This window comes from Ixodes scapularis, unplaced genomic scaffold (genome assembly GCF_016920785.2).
Source record: "Ixodes scapularis isolate PalLabHiFi unplaced genomic scaffold, ASM1692078v2 PGA_scaffold6__148_contigs__length_123643588, whole genome shotgun sequence".
NCBI classification, from domain to species: domain Eukaryota; kingdom Metazoa; phylum Arthropoda; class Arachnida; order Ixodida; family Ixodidae; genus Ixodes; species Ixodes scapularis.
Genome location: NW_024609881.1, coordinates 70,540,307 through 70,557,019, shown reverse-complemented (window position 1 = coordinate 70,557,019; position 16,713 = coordinate 70,540,307). Strand labels below are relative to the sequence as shown.

The 16,713-nt window shown below is 46.5% G+C and overlaps 1 protein-coding gene across 2 annotated transcripts in view; it reads right to left on the bottom strand.

Annotated features, from left to right (window-relative positions):
* Window positions 1-4,193: 4,193 nt before the first annotated feature.
* Window positions 4,194-16,713, bottom strand: part of LOC8026965 (variant surface antigen E) — a 34,610-nt gene continuing 22,090 nt past the window's right edge. Inside the window, exons 6-8 of one of the 2 annotated variants that reach the window (XM_040212778.3) lie at window positions 13,393-13,618; window positions 11,484-11,548; window positions 4,194-7,907 (exon numbers count right to left, since the gene is read on the bottom strand). In XM_040212778.3, coding sequence (XP_040068712.2) covers window positions 7,858-7,907; window positions 11,484-11,548; window positions 13,393-13,618 — 341 coding nt within the window. In that variant the 3' untranslated portion in view covers window positions 4,194-7,857. The remainder of the gene's footprint in view (window positions 7,908-11,483; window positions 11,549-13,392; window positions 13,619-16,713) is intronic. The other variant, XM_029977595.4, reaches the window with a different exon arrangement.

Genomic DNA, 16,713 nt, shown 5'->3' with positions numbered 1-16,713 from the left:
ACCGATGTTTGCTCAAACCCGGGTGCAAGCAGCTGTAGACAAAAGCGATCAGACCAAATAGGGACAACCGAGTTCTTTGTCGCAAAAAATATCTTTCAAAGTGCTCACAATGCTGCTGGGTAAATTCCTGAGTTCAACTAATAAAACCGAGCAGGTGCACCACACAGACACATATGCAGTGTCAGTAGCGCGTTGAGCGAAAACCACGAACGCACAAGCAACATCTGCCACCATTGAGAAATCCTGAGCAGTCACGGTGTTGTCCCTTGGTGGCGTCCCCAGCGTTGTTTTTCAATCGCTGGATGCTTCTGAAGTCGGACGGACAAAGAGGCGCACAAAACAGGGCACCGAGATACCTTCTTGATCCGTACACCCAGCTGCTCTAGAAAATAGGTCCCACACATGGCACGGGAAGCCGACACTGAGCGTCCGCTGGTTGTTGCGCACTTATTTTGCGCTCACTGGACAGAAAAAAAACAAAAAAACAGGGCGACCAGTTTCTGATGAAGGCTGTATTTCAACTGACTAAAAACAGGTTATCTTCAAACAAACAACAGCAGCAAATGCACCCTCCCCCGTGAACGCCTGTCCCAAACAGGATACTACAAAACTCACGACTCCGGAAAATCGTGCGGCGCTCCGCTTCCGGCCGTCGGGGGGAAACTTCCCCCCGTCAAATCTCTTCCTCGCTTCCTCCATAGCGGCCTTGCTCTGCTCATCACTGGGTCCGGAGAGTCACTCACGCGCTCTGTTGGCTTCAAGGCCTCCGCCTTTGTCAAGTCCCGAAAACGGGAAAGGGAACGACACGAAGGTGAGGGGGCGACGGCCGAGCCGAGGCGACGGCGGTACGCGAGGGCGTTGGCGAGGTCAGCCAGACGCAGGTGGCGTGTGACGTCAAATCTGACGAGCACCGACGTCAGAGAAAAGTGGAGGAGGCGAGAAGTCGTGATCATGAAAATTTTCACGACCCTTGCAAGAATTTTCACGATTTGTCGGAGTCGTGCGTTTTGTAGTGTCCTGTTTGGACAGCCCTTGAGCGAGGACTGGCATTGGGACTGGGTGTCCTTCAGCAAAGGTTCGGGAAACGCCATCTCTCTCTTTAGTTCAGCTCGTGAAACACGGGCGGCGGAGAAAAGCTTACAGGAGAAAAGCTCACCGCAGAAAAGCTCACCGGAGATAAGCTCACCGGAGAAAAGCTCACCGCAAAACCGGCAGATGCGGAGAAAAGCTCACCGATATTTTTTTAGCTTAGCTTGATTCTGCGTCTTGAGGTTCATTAGGCATAATTACTATTTCCTCAGAAATTAGTAATCACCCATTCTGTAAATTATTGAAGCCGCAAGTATAAAATCAGAACATCGTACACCGGTAAAAAAGGCAACAATTTATTGACAGTTGAGGGTGCGCCGTCGGTAGCTCTGTCAGATAAAGAGGTTTGTTTTTTGCGAGCTAATATCGAATAGCGGTGTGTGAATCGCTTGAGGTCCAAATGTTGTGTAGCACCTAATAGATAAGTAGATGTTTGTTGATGTCATCAGTGTCGGCTACGCTGTTTTCTTTCAGTTAATTTCACAAAACTTTAGTTGCGAGAACAGCTTCGTCGTGTCGTGTTTGTTGTCTTCACCCCGTCGTCGTCGTTTGAGCGGTTTTCATCATGTATAACGTTTACCAACACGCCCAATTCGCTACCTATACCTTACAAAAGACTAGCTCTTATATAGCTCACGAGTAACAACGGTGACAGTGTGCAGCTCTGAGGGTCATGGGTGGCTTACCGTAGAAGGCGTTATCACAGACAAAGGGAACGTGTGGAAACACCATGCAGCACGAACGGCTAGAAAGCGTGCATGTCCGTGGAAGCACGAACGGCTTGAAAGCGTGCATGTCCGTGGAAAAAAAGAAGCCTCGATATCCTATTGACTGTTTTATCCTGTTTTCAAATGTTAACAAAAGCTTCAAAGAGAATTTCAGGCATCGCGTTGTTGCGCGTGCACTTTTGGATTTTCGGCATTTACACCTTTGATTTTTAGGTTTCAGGCAGTCATCATTACGTTTTTTTTTTTTTTTTTTTTTTACTTTTTCTTGTTTTTTAAGTTTATAAAGATTTTAGTTAGGCTTTCGTTGCATAGAAAGTAAGCCACAAAAAATACTCTCCCGCATTTATTAATTTGGGAGCAATATACCCAATAAGCTTAACAAATATTACAAAAGAGGACATTTTATTTTTTACAAAGCTGATGAATTTTAATGATAATAAATTGATATATGTTACGCTCGATCCAACAGCCTCCATATAAAAAGAAGAAAAAATATCGGTGATCAAATTTTCTCCGCATACGCTCAATGGCCGGTGAGCTTTTCTCCGCATCCGCCGGTTTTGCGGTGAGCTTTTCTCCGGTGAGCTTATCTCCGGTGAGCTTTTCTCCGGTGAGCTTTTCTCCGGGATTCGTGAAACACACAGACACAACAATGAGGGATGGGGAAATGTCTCAATTTCCAACGCTCGTACGGGCCTCCAATAAAAATGGTCAAGCGGCTTCTTGATGAATTTATCCTGAAGGGTCACGTGAACTCCCCCCCAGACATATTAAAACAACTTTGGTGGGTAGCGTGGTTTCACAATACCCATCCAGTACCAGCAGACCTGCTCTCCCGTGGCCAAAACGTGCAACTAACATGTGCTGCCACGCTTTCTTCACATGACGAAGGTGAACCCAAGTATCAAAGTGGACCTTTCCAGTGTCGTTCGAACAGTATTGTTTCATTTCGTCGGCTCGCGCGACTTTCCTCTCTTGTACAAGGGAGGCGAGGCGGCGGTTGCGCATTTTGTCCACGGGGGCCAGAACCACTGGCACGGAGATGCGTTCCAAAAGGACCCCCAAAACAACAAATGCGTCCAAATGTTTTTTTTTTTTTTTTTTCGGGACACAGTAAAATGTTGCACGTGCCTCATTTTCTTGCGAAGTGCACATAAATGGCAGCTTTCAATGATGCCCAGAAATTTTGTAATTGACACCATGCCTTTAGATTTAGGAATTAGCAAGTACCAAGTAATTAATGACCTAAACATACCCAGCACTACTAACTTTCCAAAATGGACCCTTCGGCAGAGGCCAAATATTTTTTTACTGCGCGATGCATACTTTTTGCAGAAACGATTTGGACGTGTTTTGTAAATTCAACGAGGCAAGATCTTACTTAAATATGCGCAAGCAGCGTCCCTACAATACTATTATTTATTTTTTCAATATTTCGAATGTGTTTGGTTTACTTGGACACGATACAATGTTCTGAATAACTAGTATAGATCAAATTAATCCAATCACCTACACAAATAAGCCAAACTATACTCCATTGCAGTGGTTCTCAAATGGGGGCCCGCGAAACCCAACCTCATCAGTAGAGCCCGGAAATAAAAGTTCTCTTCTTAGATTCAGAAGAAACGTTCCCATTTTCGGGTTTGTTTCCTCGTGTGTATGTCAATAAGTGAAATTTACTTCACACTAGCCCTTAGTTATATCCGTTTATTAAATCACTATCATAATTAACCTACAATTTGTCTTCTCCTCGCCACAAACGGGGTCCTCCATCATCTCTGCCGATCCACAAGGGGTCCGCGAAACATCAATGGCCGAGAACCACTGCTCTATTGTATTGATTTTCCATCCCTTACTCTACACACTGGGTAGTTATATGTGAAACAATTCATCCCCTATACCATACCCCCCCCCCCCCCCCCCCCCTTTCCTTTGCTGCTTTATACCGCTGCACTTTGTCTCGCTAGTTCCGTTCTTTGACACATTTGTGAAGGCTTTAGAGAAAAACCCTGCGAGGTCCATTGTGCATCCTAAAAAAATGTGAACATGGAGTTTCATATTTTATGCACAACATACATATTATAAATAAATAATAAGGGCGTCGATTTTGGACGTTCAGTAAAAGTACCATATTTTTGTTGTCCTCCACTGCTGCACGAGCTAAGCTCCTGTTCCCATATGTGAATTTCCAAATGCAACACCAGAATTGTACATCCAGTTAAAAAAGGATGAACATGAGAAGGCAACGAGTGATACAAGAAGGAACTGAAACCCAATTGCATAGAACCTTTGTTTTATTGCTTGAACTTTTTAGAAATCACTATTAATACCAACCTTGTATTGACCTACAAAAAGAACACATAAAAAACAAAAAAATAAATGTCAAACATTTGATTATTTATTTTTACACGTTCATAAAAATAGTATCACAGGCATACACTCGTCTGTGCTTCTGGTATGTTCCAAACACCCGGAAACCTCGTCTTGAGGCACGCACATGAGACAAAGAACAGCCAACTGATAGATGATAGGTTTTGTTAGAGAAGTCCAAGTCATGTACCATTGGGCATGTCATGGAGAGCATGGCAATGGATGTGTGAACATGAGCAAACTTGGTGAAGGTCTTATGAGCAGGTGGGTTATACAGGTTTGCACCACTGGCTGTGTTATGGAAGCATGGCACTGGCCGTGTAAATGTGGGCAAACCCGGTGAGGTCGTGCAAGAGGGTAGCATATAAAGCACGATGTGCGAATAAAATCTATTACGCTGCATCTGAAACGTGAGGGTTTGCCCTAGTCCCCTTTGTCGTCCGTCGTCTACGGTTAGAATTATGCGATAGATGCTACAGCTAATGCATTTCTAACCACGGACACCGGGTACGAACACGAGCCGAAAGTCCCAAGTACCGCATTTACACGACTGTAGGTCGACCCATTTTTCAATTGTGAAAATCTGAAGTGGGGGGTCCACTTATAATTTAACCAAAACATTCAACCGCCGACAAAAACAAAACAATCGCAATGTCAAGAACACCTTGGCTTGTTACGACTTCAGCCGGCTGTACCTGTGTAGCATTGTGCTTATCTGTGCATACAATTTTTTTAATTTTTATTCGCTCGAACGAGTATTGATAGCAATTCACAAATTAACCCGAATGTACGGTTGCAGATGCAGATTGTTTGATCGAGTGTCGAGATCATGCTGGAGTGGTCTTTTTTTATTGACATGCGTGATGCGGGCAGTTTAGGTTTTCGGTGCTCGTTTATGGCCATTCTTCACCCAGAGGCAACCAACAACTGCGCTGTTGGACACAAGTTCGAACCGTCGGAGCGGGTGATGCTCCAGTGGAGTCTGCAATAGCGTGGGATCTTAAACTGTGACGGCAAACGAAAAGGCTTCCGCGGGCCAAAGTCTGGATAGGTGGGGATGCCTTCCGGAGTTGGAGGTCAGGCTTGCAACGTATGCCGCAAAAGTGTGCAATTGGTCCCTACCCTATGACGTGCAACGTGATCGCCAAGCAAGTGCGGAAGATGCAGTTCATGCCGTCATTTGTGAAGTGCGAAATTTCGTTGGACAATGCCGACGGCGTGCTTTGAGGATGTAGCAGTGATGACGATGGGACTGATATAACCAGTGCGGACGGGTCGTAGTCTAGTCGCGGATGAAGTGAGAACAATAGGGAGCAGCTTCAGTTGTCCCACTTCCGGCGTGAACTTCGTAGTTTCGATAACGCCTGGGTATCTCATGCACCTTGTCCTGCATGCGCAGCCAAAGCATGCCAGAAGTCATTTATCGTGTGTTGGAGGCTGGGCTTTCAAAACAGATACTTTGCTGTTCTCACGTGTTTGCAGTAAAATGCGCATCTAATGATTTTTGTTCTTTTTTGCTGATGTGCAATGTGGGGGGTTGACTTCCAATCGAGTGGACTTACAATCGTGTAAATACGGTACTCATTAACACAATTATCAGGAGCTTTTCGCTTTCTTATCCCGCTCATGATGACAAAAATTTAGATGTTCTTACACAAAATGTTTCCACCACAAGGAAGGCAAGTTGCTCCTGCTTCTTTCGCAAGACCAGACCGACGACCATCATTGTAATTTCGAACACCGTTGTCCAGCTCTGATCTGATCAGAACAGACATTCTGACAAACTGTGGCAACCATCTAACTGACCTCACTTTCGTGCCAGTGATTCACGCGATACGGGACCAACAAGGTGCGTGATTCAAGATAAAATTAAGCACCCGACGAATGTCAAAAGGAGTGCTTCGACGTAAACAGTCCTTGCTTAGAGCAAAAATGTCTAGAATTTCGGCTTTTTGGGTTTGAACAGCTTTTATATTTCTGACACCGGAAGATGTTCATAAGTGTTTTTCGACTAAAACCAGAAAGTCTACAACCTGTTTACACAATTTTAAACCTTCCGCCTTCCGGGTAAACTTCCACAAGATGTGCGTACACCACTTAAGGGCTCTTTATACTCCGTCGTAATGTCGACGAGCACACGCGCCCAATCACGTTGGCCGACGCTGGCTGCGAACGGGGGTCTATACTCCGTCGTCGTGCGCAGCGTGAAGAAGCGCAGCGTAGCCCAGCGTGCCTCAGCATAGTTCACAATGAAATCGAGCCTGCTCGATTTACGTCGCCAACAAAGCGAGGACCGACGACAGTGACTATCTTGGAAGTCCACGCACGAGCGTCACATTCGAGAACTCTGGGCCAGTCGGGGTGTGCAAGACGCTCATTTCTGTGATCTGAACCTGCCGTTCTTGCTGCGTGTCGTCCATGTATTCCTGCGTTGCTGCACATATTTAACGTTCGTGCGCTCCACTGTGCGAGTGTGTGCATGGACGTAGGCTGCTTCGAGGATGTGCTAACCCCGTTAGGCGGCGCAAGTCCCTTCGCTTCTTTTGTGGAAGTTGTGGCGACGTCAGAATGCCGAGCTCCGATTGACTCTGATCAGAAAGATAGTCGGTAGACCTCAAAGCAAGCTGCCTTTGAGTCTACCCCCTATCCTTCAATCGGAGTTTAACGTTTTCACGTACCCACAGCTCCTGCGAAAGAAGCGAACACCTAACAAGCTGGTGGTGGTGGGGTGCCGACCAAAGCTGAAAGTTCGGTGACGCATCAAAGGTAGAGTCAATTAGAAATAAGGATGACCTGATCCGTGTGCTATATAGAATCATGCGCTAGTCGTAGGCACTGGCAGCCGTTCCCGATCAAAACCACAAGCGCTGTCGAATGTACGGGAATAGTGGACCCAGTGAAGCCTCCTAACTATTTAGCCGGCCAGAAATTTTCAACCGGGATGTTTCAGCTTGTAAACGACAGTAGCAGTATGCGATGAAAGTGGGACTGAATCCTGCATTGTTCGTATGGGTTCTGTAAAGCGCACTACAATTTTGAACACGTACACTGCTTGATTTAGGCATCGTCTGCTCTCTTCGGTGTCGGTTTCTCGAGTCGGCGTAAAAGTCTACTGCGCTGATAACAGGCCGGCCGTCTTTCAGAAAGAGGTCCCTGTGGAATATCGAGTGCATCAATTTTCATCGAAGAATTCCGGCGAAATTCCGCAGGAACTCCTGCGCTGGCACGCGTTGCGTTCGTTGACGATGGAGTATAAACAGCCCTTTATATGCGGTCTGAAAACATAATTCGTCCGCAGCTTGTGACTCAACGAAATAAATTGTGCGGCTGAACACCACGCAGTGGGATCTATTACTAGTATTTGTCAATACATTGCTAGCACTGAGTTGTTATAATACACAGGTTCCTCGTTCGCTCTTGCCGGTTTCATTTTTTCCTCGGATCCAAATATAGAGAAGTTTCGTTCTAGTCACCGAAAAAATGTCCGCTCCTCAAATGTTTTTGGTTACTGTTTTGATTCCAGTGCGAGTCCCTGACTTTGGGAATTGCACCGCCTCTAAAACAACATTACTTCGTTGCATTGTGAAGATGAAAGATGGCAATCACGGGTACACTGGCACATTACAGCAAATGTGAAACAGTGTTATCAGCCAGCATAATTCTGCTGTTCCTATCGTCCCTCCTCTTGCCAACATGATATCTTCAGTGGGCTTGTTCCAACTGAAAAAAGATAACACTTTATTAGGGCAATAAGCCTTCCAAACTGCATGCACTCCAAAAGGACTACAGTGGGCTTACAATAATTCAAACTCGGATAATTTATACTTCCGGTCAATTTAAACAAATTTCAAAATTTTGGTTGTCCCGCTATGTTTTCCATGTATTCATAAGCCGCTTAATTCGAATGGCGTTTTCGTGTAATTCATACTTTTTGTTCCCGTGGCTCCGTTGAGTGCGCTTCTTTCCGAGCACCGGTGCACTGCAGAGAGGCAAGACCCGTGGAGCTTGCTTCTGCCAGTGTTGCTTCTCTGCACTGCGCCGGTGCTCGGGACGGGCGCACTCAATGGGGCTCAAGCGGGGCAGAGCCGTATACACCAACTCATGTTTACAAACAAACCGGAGCGTCCCTAGCGGACGCCACCGGTGCCGCCCATGCGCGATGGGGGTGTGGGCAAGAAGCTCGTTGTCTCCCATCAACAAACCATTGGAATGGGACGTTGTCGGCGTCGGTGTGAGTCTCCGCATTCTTTTTCGCGTTGGAATTGTTGATTCTACGTCTTCCTTTCAATGTCTGACTACTTGAGTGGCCTCAGCAAAACTAACGAGGCTCGTTATACCGCAAAACTTGGTGTGAATAATGTAAAATGCGACGATTCATTTTGCGTGAATGCCGCAGAATGGACAATAAAGCCTGATTCACATGGTGAGGTTCTGCTCGCTATTTTCGGTCATGACGTCACTCGGGCTACAAAAGCCTGAACTGTAACTGAGATGTCGACGTCCATACTGAAAATCGCAAGCAGAATCGGACCGAGTGAATCAGGCATAGCAAGTCGGTGATGACCACTGGTAACAATTATCAACATCTCCTTTTATCTTCTGTTTACATTGAGCCTACTTACCCGAAGCAACCTTCAAACTTAAATGTCTTTTGAGGTCTGCACTTCTTATTTGCAATTACCGGGTCAACCTTAAGGCTACAGGCCGCTGTCGTTTGAACGAGCAGACGACAAGCAGAAACGTTTGAGAGAGCAAACGACAAACAGAAACATTTGAGAGAGCAGACGACAGCTCGAACGATGAGGCAGCCATTTGAACGTGATGAAGCCCTGAACGCAGTCCGCAGGTGGTCCGTGCAACTTGACGGTTTTCCCGCGTTCATGTTGGAACAAAACAAATAAATCTGACGATCACAAGTATCCGTGATATCAACCCAAAGTGCTTTCCGCCCAAGCAATCATGGTCCGATGGCGTCCGTTTTTACTTTTTAACGGCCCCTGTTCACGCTCTCGGACGAACCGAGCAGGCAAAAAACGCATGAAAACTGACCGTCAAACCTTTCCCGACTCTTTAGGTAAAAGCCTAGCCGCGGAATTTTGACGAGAAGGCAAGTTTTTGTCCGGTCTCTTCCGAAGTACTACAAGAATGCACGTGCCCTATGGCCGCTTGCGCCCACAGCCCCAGACCGGAAGTGCGCCAGACGCGCCACCACCGCGCCATGACGTAACAGAGATGAGTTTGTGTATACAGATAGGGTTTGGTCAATGGGAGGAGCGGGCAGAGCCAGAGCGTGCACGAGACACAAATAGAAGGCGTGACGTGCTTTCTTTGCCAATCAGAAGCCGAAAGATGTAAAAATCGAACTTGCCGCTCAAACTCCTCTTTGCTCGGGTAAAGTCTGACCGCACAGACGGCATTTTCCCGGCCCTGGGCGCCTACCGTAAGGAAACTGAATTTGCATGACCGTGACCGAAAAATCACATGCACTATATTTTCAGTCACCGAGAGTTTCCCTGACGCACTTAATAATTTTGTTTCTAGCGACCACCGCCAGGGCATTATTGGCGGCTTCTGGCTGGCCACATTTGAATCTGTGACGCCCTGGAACATGCTCAGCCCGCTCTCGGCCAATGGCACCCTCCTCATTTGCCTCCTATACTTCCCAATGAATGGCCAAAGTCTCTCAATATACGGCTCTGAAGCAGGGCACACGAGCTACGAAAATGGGCACCACGTGAAAATTTACATAGCAACTTGCGCGGATGTTGTGACGTGGCGGCATGGCATAAGTCCACGTCACAGCGTCCGCACAAGTTGCGCTGAAAACTGCTGTGTGGTGCCCATTTTCATCGCTCACGTCTCCCCTGTTTAATAGTCCACATTACACAACTTCTTGTCCTAATGAACAAACCTAATTTTGTTTTGAGCTGTCACGTGCTGTCTAAACAGTCCAGAATAAACATTTTCAGGGGTAAATAAACCTATGCCATACATTTCACAAATGTTTGATGCATGGTATACCTGCCTATGATCATCAGTAGGCCTACCGTAAAATACCGGGCAAGAGCCCACTCAAACTTTGGAGATAATCGGAAAAAAATGGGGAATGGGCGCTTGTCCGGTCATCAATTTTACACATAAATGTACTGTGCATATTTTCTCAGATCTCACAAATTTGGTAATGGGCACTTAATGTGGAATGGGCAGAGGCGCAGTATTCTACGGTATGTAGGCAAAATCATAAAATATTTGCTCTGTATGTGTAGCCAGTCATAGGGCAAATCATAATTTTATCTTGCATCATATGTGGATGAATTTGAGAATTTAAATCAACTTTGTGGCTTCCTGGAGTTTGAATTAATGAGAGTCCACTGTATATGTGCAGCTTTTGGGTTGAACATGATTACCATAAAAAAAACAAAGCCAATACCCCCCCCCTAAACTTGGCTGTTTCATATGTGCAGGATACAATCATCTCAAAATGCCAGAAAGCCTTCTAAGCTTTTTAGAATGTTCTGCAAAACCGTGAGAAACTTAGACGTTTATTTATTACTGCATTTACTTGCATGATGAACGCACATTTTCGCTAAAAAATGTGTGCATACTTGGGGGGGGGGGGGGGGGGGGGTGCATTAAACACACGGGGTACAAGTTCGTGTATTAACACATTTTGTGTAAATGTCATTTTAGGTGCCCGTGTGAGGCAAGTCTCTGCTAACAAAGGCACCCCCTCGGCTAGTTGTGGGTGCACCACAGTAATCATGCTCTTCAAAATATGCAACTTTTTTTAGGGTGTCTAAACATTCTTTTCGCCAAAGAAAAGACAAAGACGCTCCACGAAATTTGCTAGGCACCAAACCGAGTGAGCGTTCCTAGGCCTAACCACTTTCACGATTTCACTGTCCACAAGCAGAACACAGCGGTGTAGCCAGGGTAGTGGCATAGCCAAGGGAGGAGCTTATGGAACATCAGCCCCCCCCCCCCCCCCAAAAATCTGGCCGAAATCCAGTCCCATTGGGGCAGCAGTCAATTAACCTTGGTTGCGCACGTGACAAAAGCACCTCGTCGGCAACTTTCGTAACATGCCATCAGGGTCCCTACTTCCCCAAGGTCCCAACAAAAAGATGAGAGCCAGAACATCCAATCCAATCCAATCTATTATAAACTGGCAACAAGTATATGCTTTCATAAACAGGCACCACCGCTGTGGTAGGGCCGGCTTGTCGACAGGATTTCGTGTTGCATCTGCGAGCGCAGTTGACCTGGCGCGACTCTAGAGCAAGTTAAGGAACTTGCCTCCAAAGGGCGACGTCCCCTCCAAGCACTGCTGGATCCAGGATATATCGCAACATTTTCTCATCCTGTGCAAAAAAAGGAACAAGAAAATTGGTAAAAAGCGTCCTAGAATTTATGGCTTCTCAATCGGCCTGCTCCATAAAAGTTTCTTGAATATCGTCATATAAAGATTTCAATTTCCTTTTTGAAAAAAAAAAAATTTCCAAGCACGGGCACCGCAGTGAATAACACTGATTTACTAAAAAATGAAAGCCGTTTACAACTCCCTTTAACTCTGAATTAGAGCGCAGCTCTTGAGGAGAAGGAGGGAAGGGTACTGAGGGTCACGTGTTCTCATGGGGAAGGGGGGGGGATCACGTGACCCCCCCCTCCCCGAGGTCACCGAAGGTACCCGAGGTCCTCCTGAAGGAACCCGAGGTTCTCCCGAAGGAACCCGAAGGAACCCGTAGGAACCCGAGGTTCTCCCGAGGTCCTTCGGGAAAATTTACCCATAATGCACAGCGTGGTTACGGCCACGGTGACGGCGACGCCGATGCCGCTCAAGCCCGAAACGGGCGCCTAAGAGCTGCGCTCTAAAATATGCGATAGATTGTTTTTAATGCCTGAGGAAAAATGTTTCTTTGATCAAAAGTTACAAAGAGAAACCAAGCTTTTGTTCCATGGATGAATCCTGAGCCGTGAGTCTTTATCGCAACGAAGTACCATATTTTAGCACTGCAGAGATACATCTGTGGAGCTTGCCTCCGCAGGTGTTGCTTCTCCGCCGTGCAACGGTGCTCGGGAAGAAGCGCACTCAACGGGGCTCAAGCAGGGCACACATCAGCAATGAAAACGGTCCACACGCGGTGTGTAAGTTTTAAACACTCAGTTCACGGACTACAGTCTACAAACTATTACGAGTGTTTAAAAGTTGAAATTTCATACAGTGTGGACTACAGCGCATTCCATTTATAACAATAACACATATAACAACAAACCACTTATAACAACCAGTGTGTCAAGTTTCTAGACAATAAACAATCAGTTTCTAGTCTAGAAACTGTTTGCAGAACAATCAGCTTCAAGTCCAGATACAACAATAACTGCTTGTAAAGAATGAAAATTCAAGTTTTCTCATTATCGTTAGAGGTGGGTTGCACTATATCTACAAGTGCGGATTATACAAAGATTTGTTTTTTCCAGGTTGTTCACTACGATGGAATGTGACAGAATTTGTCGACGACAGATTCTGTTAATGGTGATTTATTCTAGGCTGGGTGTTTGTCAAGATGCTGTGCATATAATAACTTTTTAGTGTGAAACATTCTTTGGCTAGGTGTTCGGCATTTCAAGAACCCCCAAAGTGCGGCTTGGACAAAAACATGGTCGCAAGCCCCTATACCAATTGGTTGACGGGTGGGAGAGGAGTCAGATGCTCGATGCTGATTGGTTATTGGGGGGCGTATGCAGCCAGAGGTGGAGCGAGGAGAGGTAGGCGAAATGGGAGAAGAGGAGTGGGCTAGAAGGTTCTGGAAGATCACAATAATTATTGTTTCAAGTCCACACATGAAACATATTCAATTACCTTATGAAGAGTGCTGTGAACGGAGGCATCTGGCTGAACATGCTAGACGTCCTGCTAAATGAAGACATAAATGTTTGTGATGCAAGAAGAGAACACAACTGCCTAGCCTTTTTCCATACACTTTTATGTGCAGCCTATGCAGCAGCTGCAAACAATTTAAGGAAAACATTTTTTTTTCATCTGGATTTTGCTTTTGCCGGGCGTGGAGTCCGAAAAAATAAGGAAGAACAATAGTGTTTTTCTGACAACGATACAACCTAGCGCATCGCGGGAGACTGGGGTTAAATCCGCTGCAGTTTCGTGGCATCTGGGGGAAAAGTCACGCAGTTGGGAACAGCAACTCACGTGACTCGTGCAGTCACGCCGGCGGGGCTGGGAGTCAGCACGACCGACGTCACTTCCGAGAACGGTGCGAGGATTTCGGAGATTTGTTCGGCCGTCACAGAGTCCGGGAAATTGGCCATCTTGAAGGTCCAAGGCGGGGGGTGGCCCTCCGGCGCCACCTCCTCTGGCGAGGACTCCGAGAGAGACGACGTCGAGACGGCGGAAGTGGCTCGCTCCACCACATCTGCTGCAATGGATAGAGAGAAGGAACATTGGCCGCCCCATCCGCACGTCCCAAAGGCGCACGAAATTCATACCTTCTACAGGTCCCGCAACATTGAAGCCTATTCATACACTCGCGACTGCTTTGGACTGTCTGCCTCAAAACGTGAAAACACTACCCAAAAAGGTCAACTTTTTAACCTTTGGCTTAATACGAAATAAATTTACAGTATATACTGGCAGCTGCAAGGCAGAATGCAGTGCCAAGTTTCATCTGTGTACATGAATAGTGAAAGATATTATAGTCCTTTTTATCAGAAACACGCCGAAACTGTTTAGGAAAACTATCGTCACGAAACTAACGTAATACCCAACATTTTTATTCACTAGGTACTCAGCAGAATGTCTCGAGAGTACACCTTTGAAAACAAAATTTCCAAAAAGTAATTTATTTCATGCTAAATTGGCACAATCCGGTCACTTCCAGAAATTTCGGGATAATGAGTGGCTTCACATGGCCATCACATGGTACGAGATGTCACTTGATCCTCTACGCAACCACAGACGGGATTGGGGGCGCACGTGTGCCAGGCACAAGTGTCGTCTGCACCGCGCTCTTTACCACGTTTTGGTGTATACGACATTTGACGACGTCTGCACAACTGCACCATCAGTCTGCACACATATTGTGGACCATACTCCAAGAGACAATAATCAGAAAAGGTGAGACGACAACGGCCGTCGTGACGAAGGAAACGGCGGGATAGCCAGACAGCTGCCAAGGCGCGTTGTGCCAGTCAAGCAGACACCTCTGAGCGCCGAGTGGTAATGTTGCTGAAGTCACCCATTACACATGCCCGGAGAAGTAAAAGCAAGCAAAAGGGGGCAATGGTGATGACGATTAGCTCAATGTTGGCCAACACCGTAGCCTTGACCGCACTGTTGGTTGCGCCTCAATTCACCCACTAGAGTCAGCCGATTTAAGCAACTTGGCGCTTTCCAAAGTTTGCTGGACCGTTCATTTAGACAGAACAAGGTCGTAATAGTTTATGTGTGGTATCCCCAAGGTGATACTGAAGAAAACTGCATTGTATTTTCAAAAATAAAAAAAAAATGAAGTGGGGTTATTCTTTAAATCCGAAAAGCGTTGGAAGACTGAATCTGGAGAGCCAGTGCTCCCATTGGTGCTACAGTGTAGACTGCATATAACGTATGTCGCGGGAGTCGCGAAAATCCGCACTATAAGCAATACCGCGCTATAATCAAAATATCAATTTTTCAGGCCAAAATACATGCCATGAGACAACTTACCTTTCTAAAAGAATTTATTTTATGTTAGATGAAAAATAAAGCTTAGTTTGAGGAAAGTCTTTATTTCACCAGACTAGTACACTTCTCTCTAAGTGCGTCACACATTTTGAAAGAAATGAGCAAAATGGCGCAGCCTTTTAACGGCGTCACGGGTTGCGGACGGACGTTGCGAGCAATCAGCATTGCTAACCCTAATCACTTTTCTCCTGTGATGAAAACGCGTGAAAATTCGCATCCTTTATACGGTACGCGCCAGTAATACCTTCAACTTGAGCACAGGCATGAAATGCTCCAAATAAGAAATCCAGGCGATGTTCAAAAGCACAAATGCTTAGAAAGCACCACTGTAGTCGAAGTAAACAAACACAACGACACGGGCGTTTCTGCAGTCTTGAGAGTGCCGCCATGACATCGTTGCACGAGTAGTTGGATCTTCCCTTCAAGTACGTGCTGGGTTATTATAGCGACACACAACAAAAATTCACAGTCAAGGATAGTGCTTTTACGCGGAACGATGAGGTTCCACCACTACGTCTACGTCGACGATTACAACCGACGCCATGTTTGCCTATAGGCAACCTGCAATGCAGTTTGGTGTTACACGTTGCGCCACCTAGCGGCTGCAAAATAATGAAACTGGGTAGGCCAGGACTATTGGGGTCGTGGGGCTGCAGGCGGGCGCATCCAGAAACCACGTGTGAACGTTGCATTTCGGATCGGCGTGAGTTTTTTTGGAACCGTTTTTCGTAAAAGTAAGTCCCAACTTCACGTCTCTATAACCTCACTGGGTTCCTGTGACATCTTGCCTGCTCACAGAGTTCCCCCAAAAAATAAACGTTGCTACTGCTGCATGAAAGACGGCCACAGTCGCGAAGGTGACTCGAACGTCAAACTTCACCGCTTCCCTTCGAGATCTTGGGAAGCGATACGGAGACAGAAGTGGATTACTGCAGTGCAACGCAACAAGTACGGTAAGTGAATTTTACAGAAACTGTTGGGGCGGAAGTGAACGAAAATATATGTGCAGGCTTGGAAAGTGGTCGGACGAACTCATTTTGCAGACTACTCGGTCGGCAAAATAACATATTTATACAAGTTGTATTACGAGTCGCTTTGACAGCCACATTAGGGAATTACGATAGGAACAATCGGGCCGATTGTTGCTTCGCTGTGTGGCGAGAATCGGGCGAACGGCATGATCAGGTCTTCAAGCGAAAGGCCCGTCAGCCCGTTCCGGCACTCCTAATGCCGTTCGGCACACGTGGTCGCAGCCAAAACCTTCCAGACCTGCGAGTTCTCAAATAGTGGATTTTCGTAGCCCAAAGTTTTGTTTGTTTCAGTAACCAAAGTTAATGCTGAGTCTGGTAACAAATGTAATGGCGTGCAGAAAGCAGGATGCTAAAGTTTTTCTTTAGAAAAATCTCGTGCGAAGCGTAAACATCCTTCTTGCACGTACACTTTGTTGCCTGTCGCCATTTTACACCATTCTTTGCAATGTGTGTACGGTTCTGTAGCATGCAGAGTTTGGTTCTAATTACCCAAATTTTATTCTAGTGTGTGTGGGCGTTGGGAGGAGAGGACGGCCGAGCGAGGCGCGAGCCGTTCTGGCTGGTCTGGCCCATGGCGATTCCCGGGAGCATTCTACCAGCGAAGTTGGCGAAGTTGGGATCAGGACCGGCGGAAGCGGCGAACCCTGACCATACTGGCCTAGTCCATGACGATCCTGGAGTGGTTCTGCAGCGATACTCTGGCTGTGATAGCCCAGAACAGCTAGCCTACATAGCACTGGCGTGGGAAGGGCGATCCGCA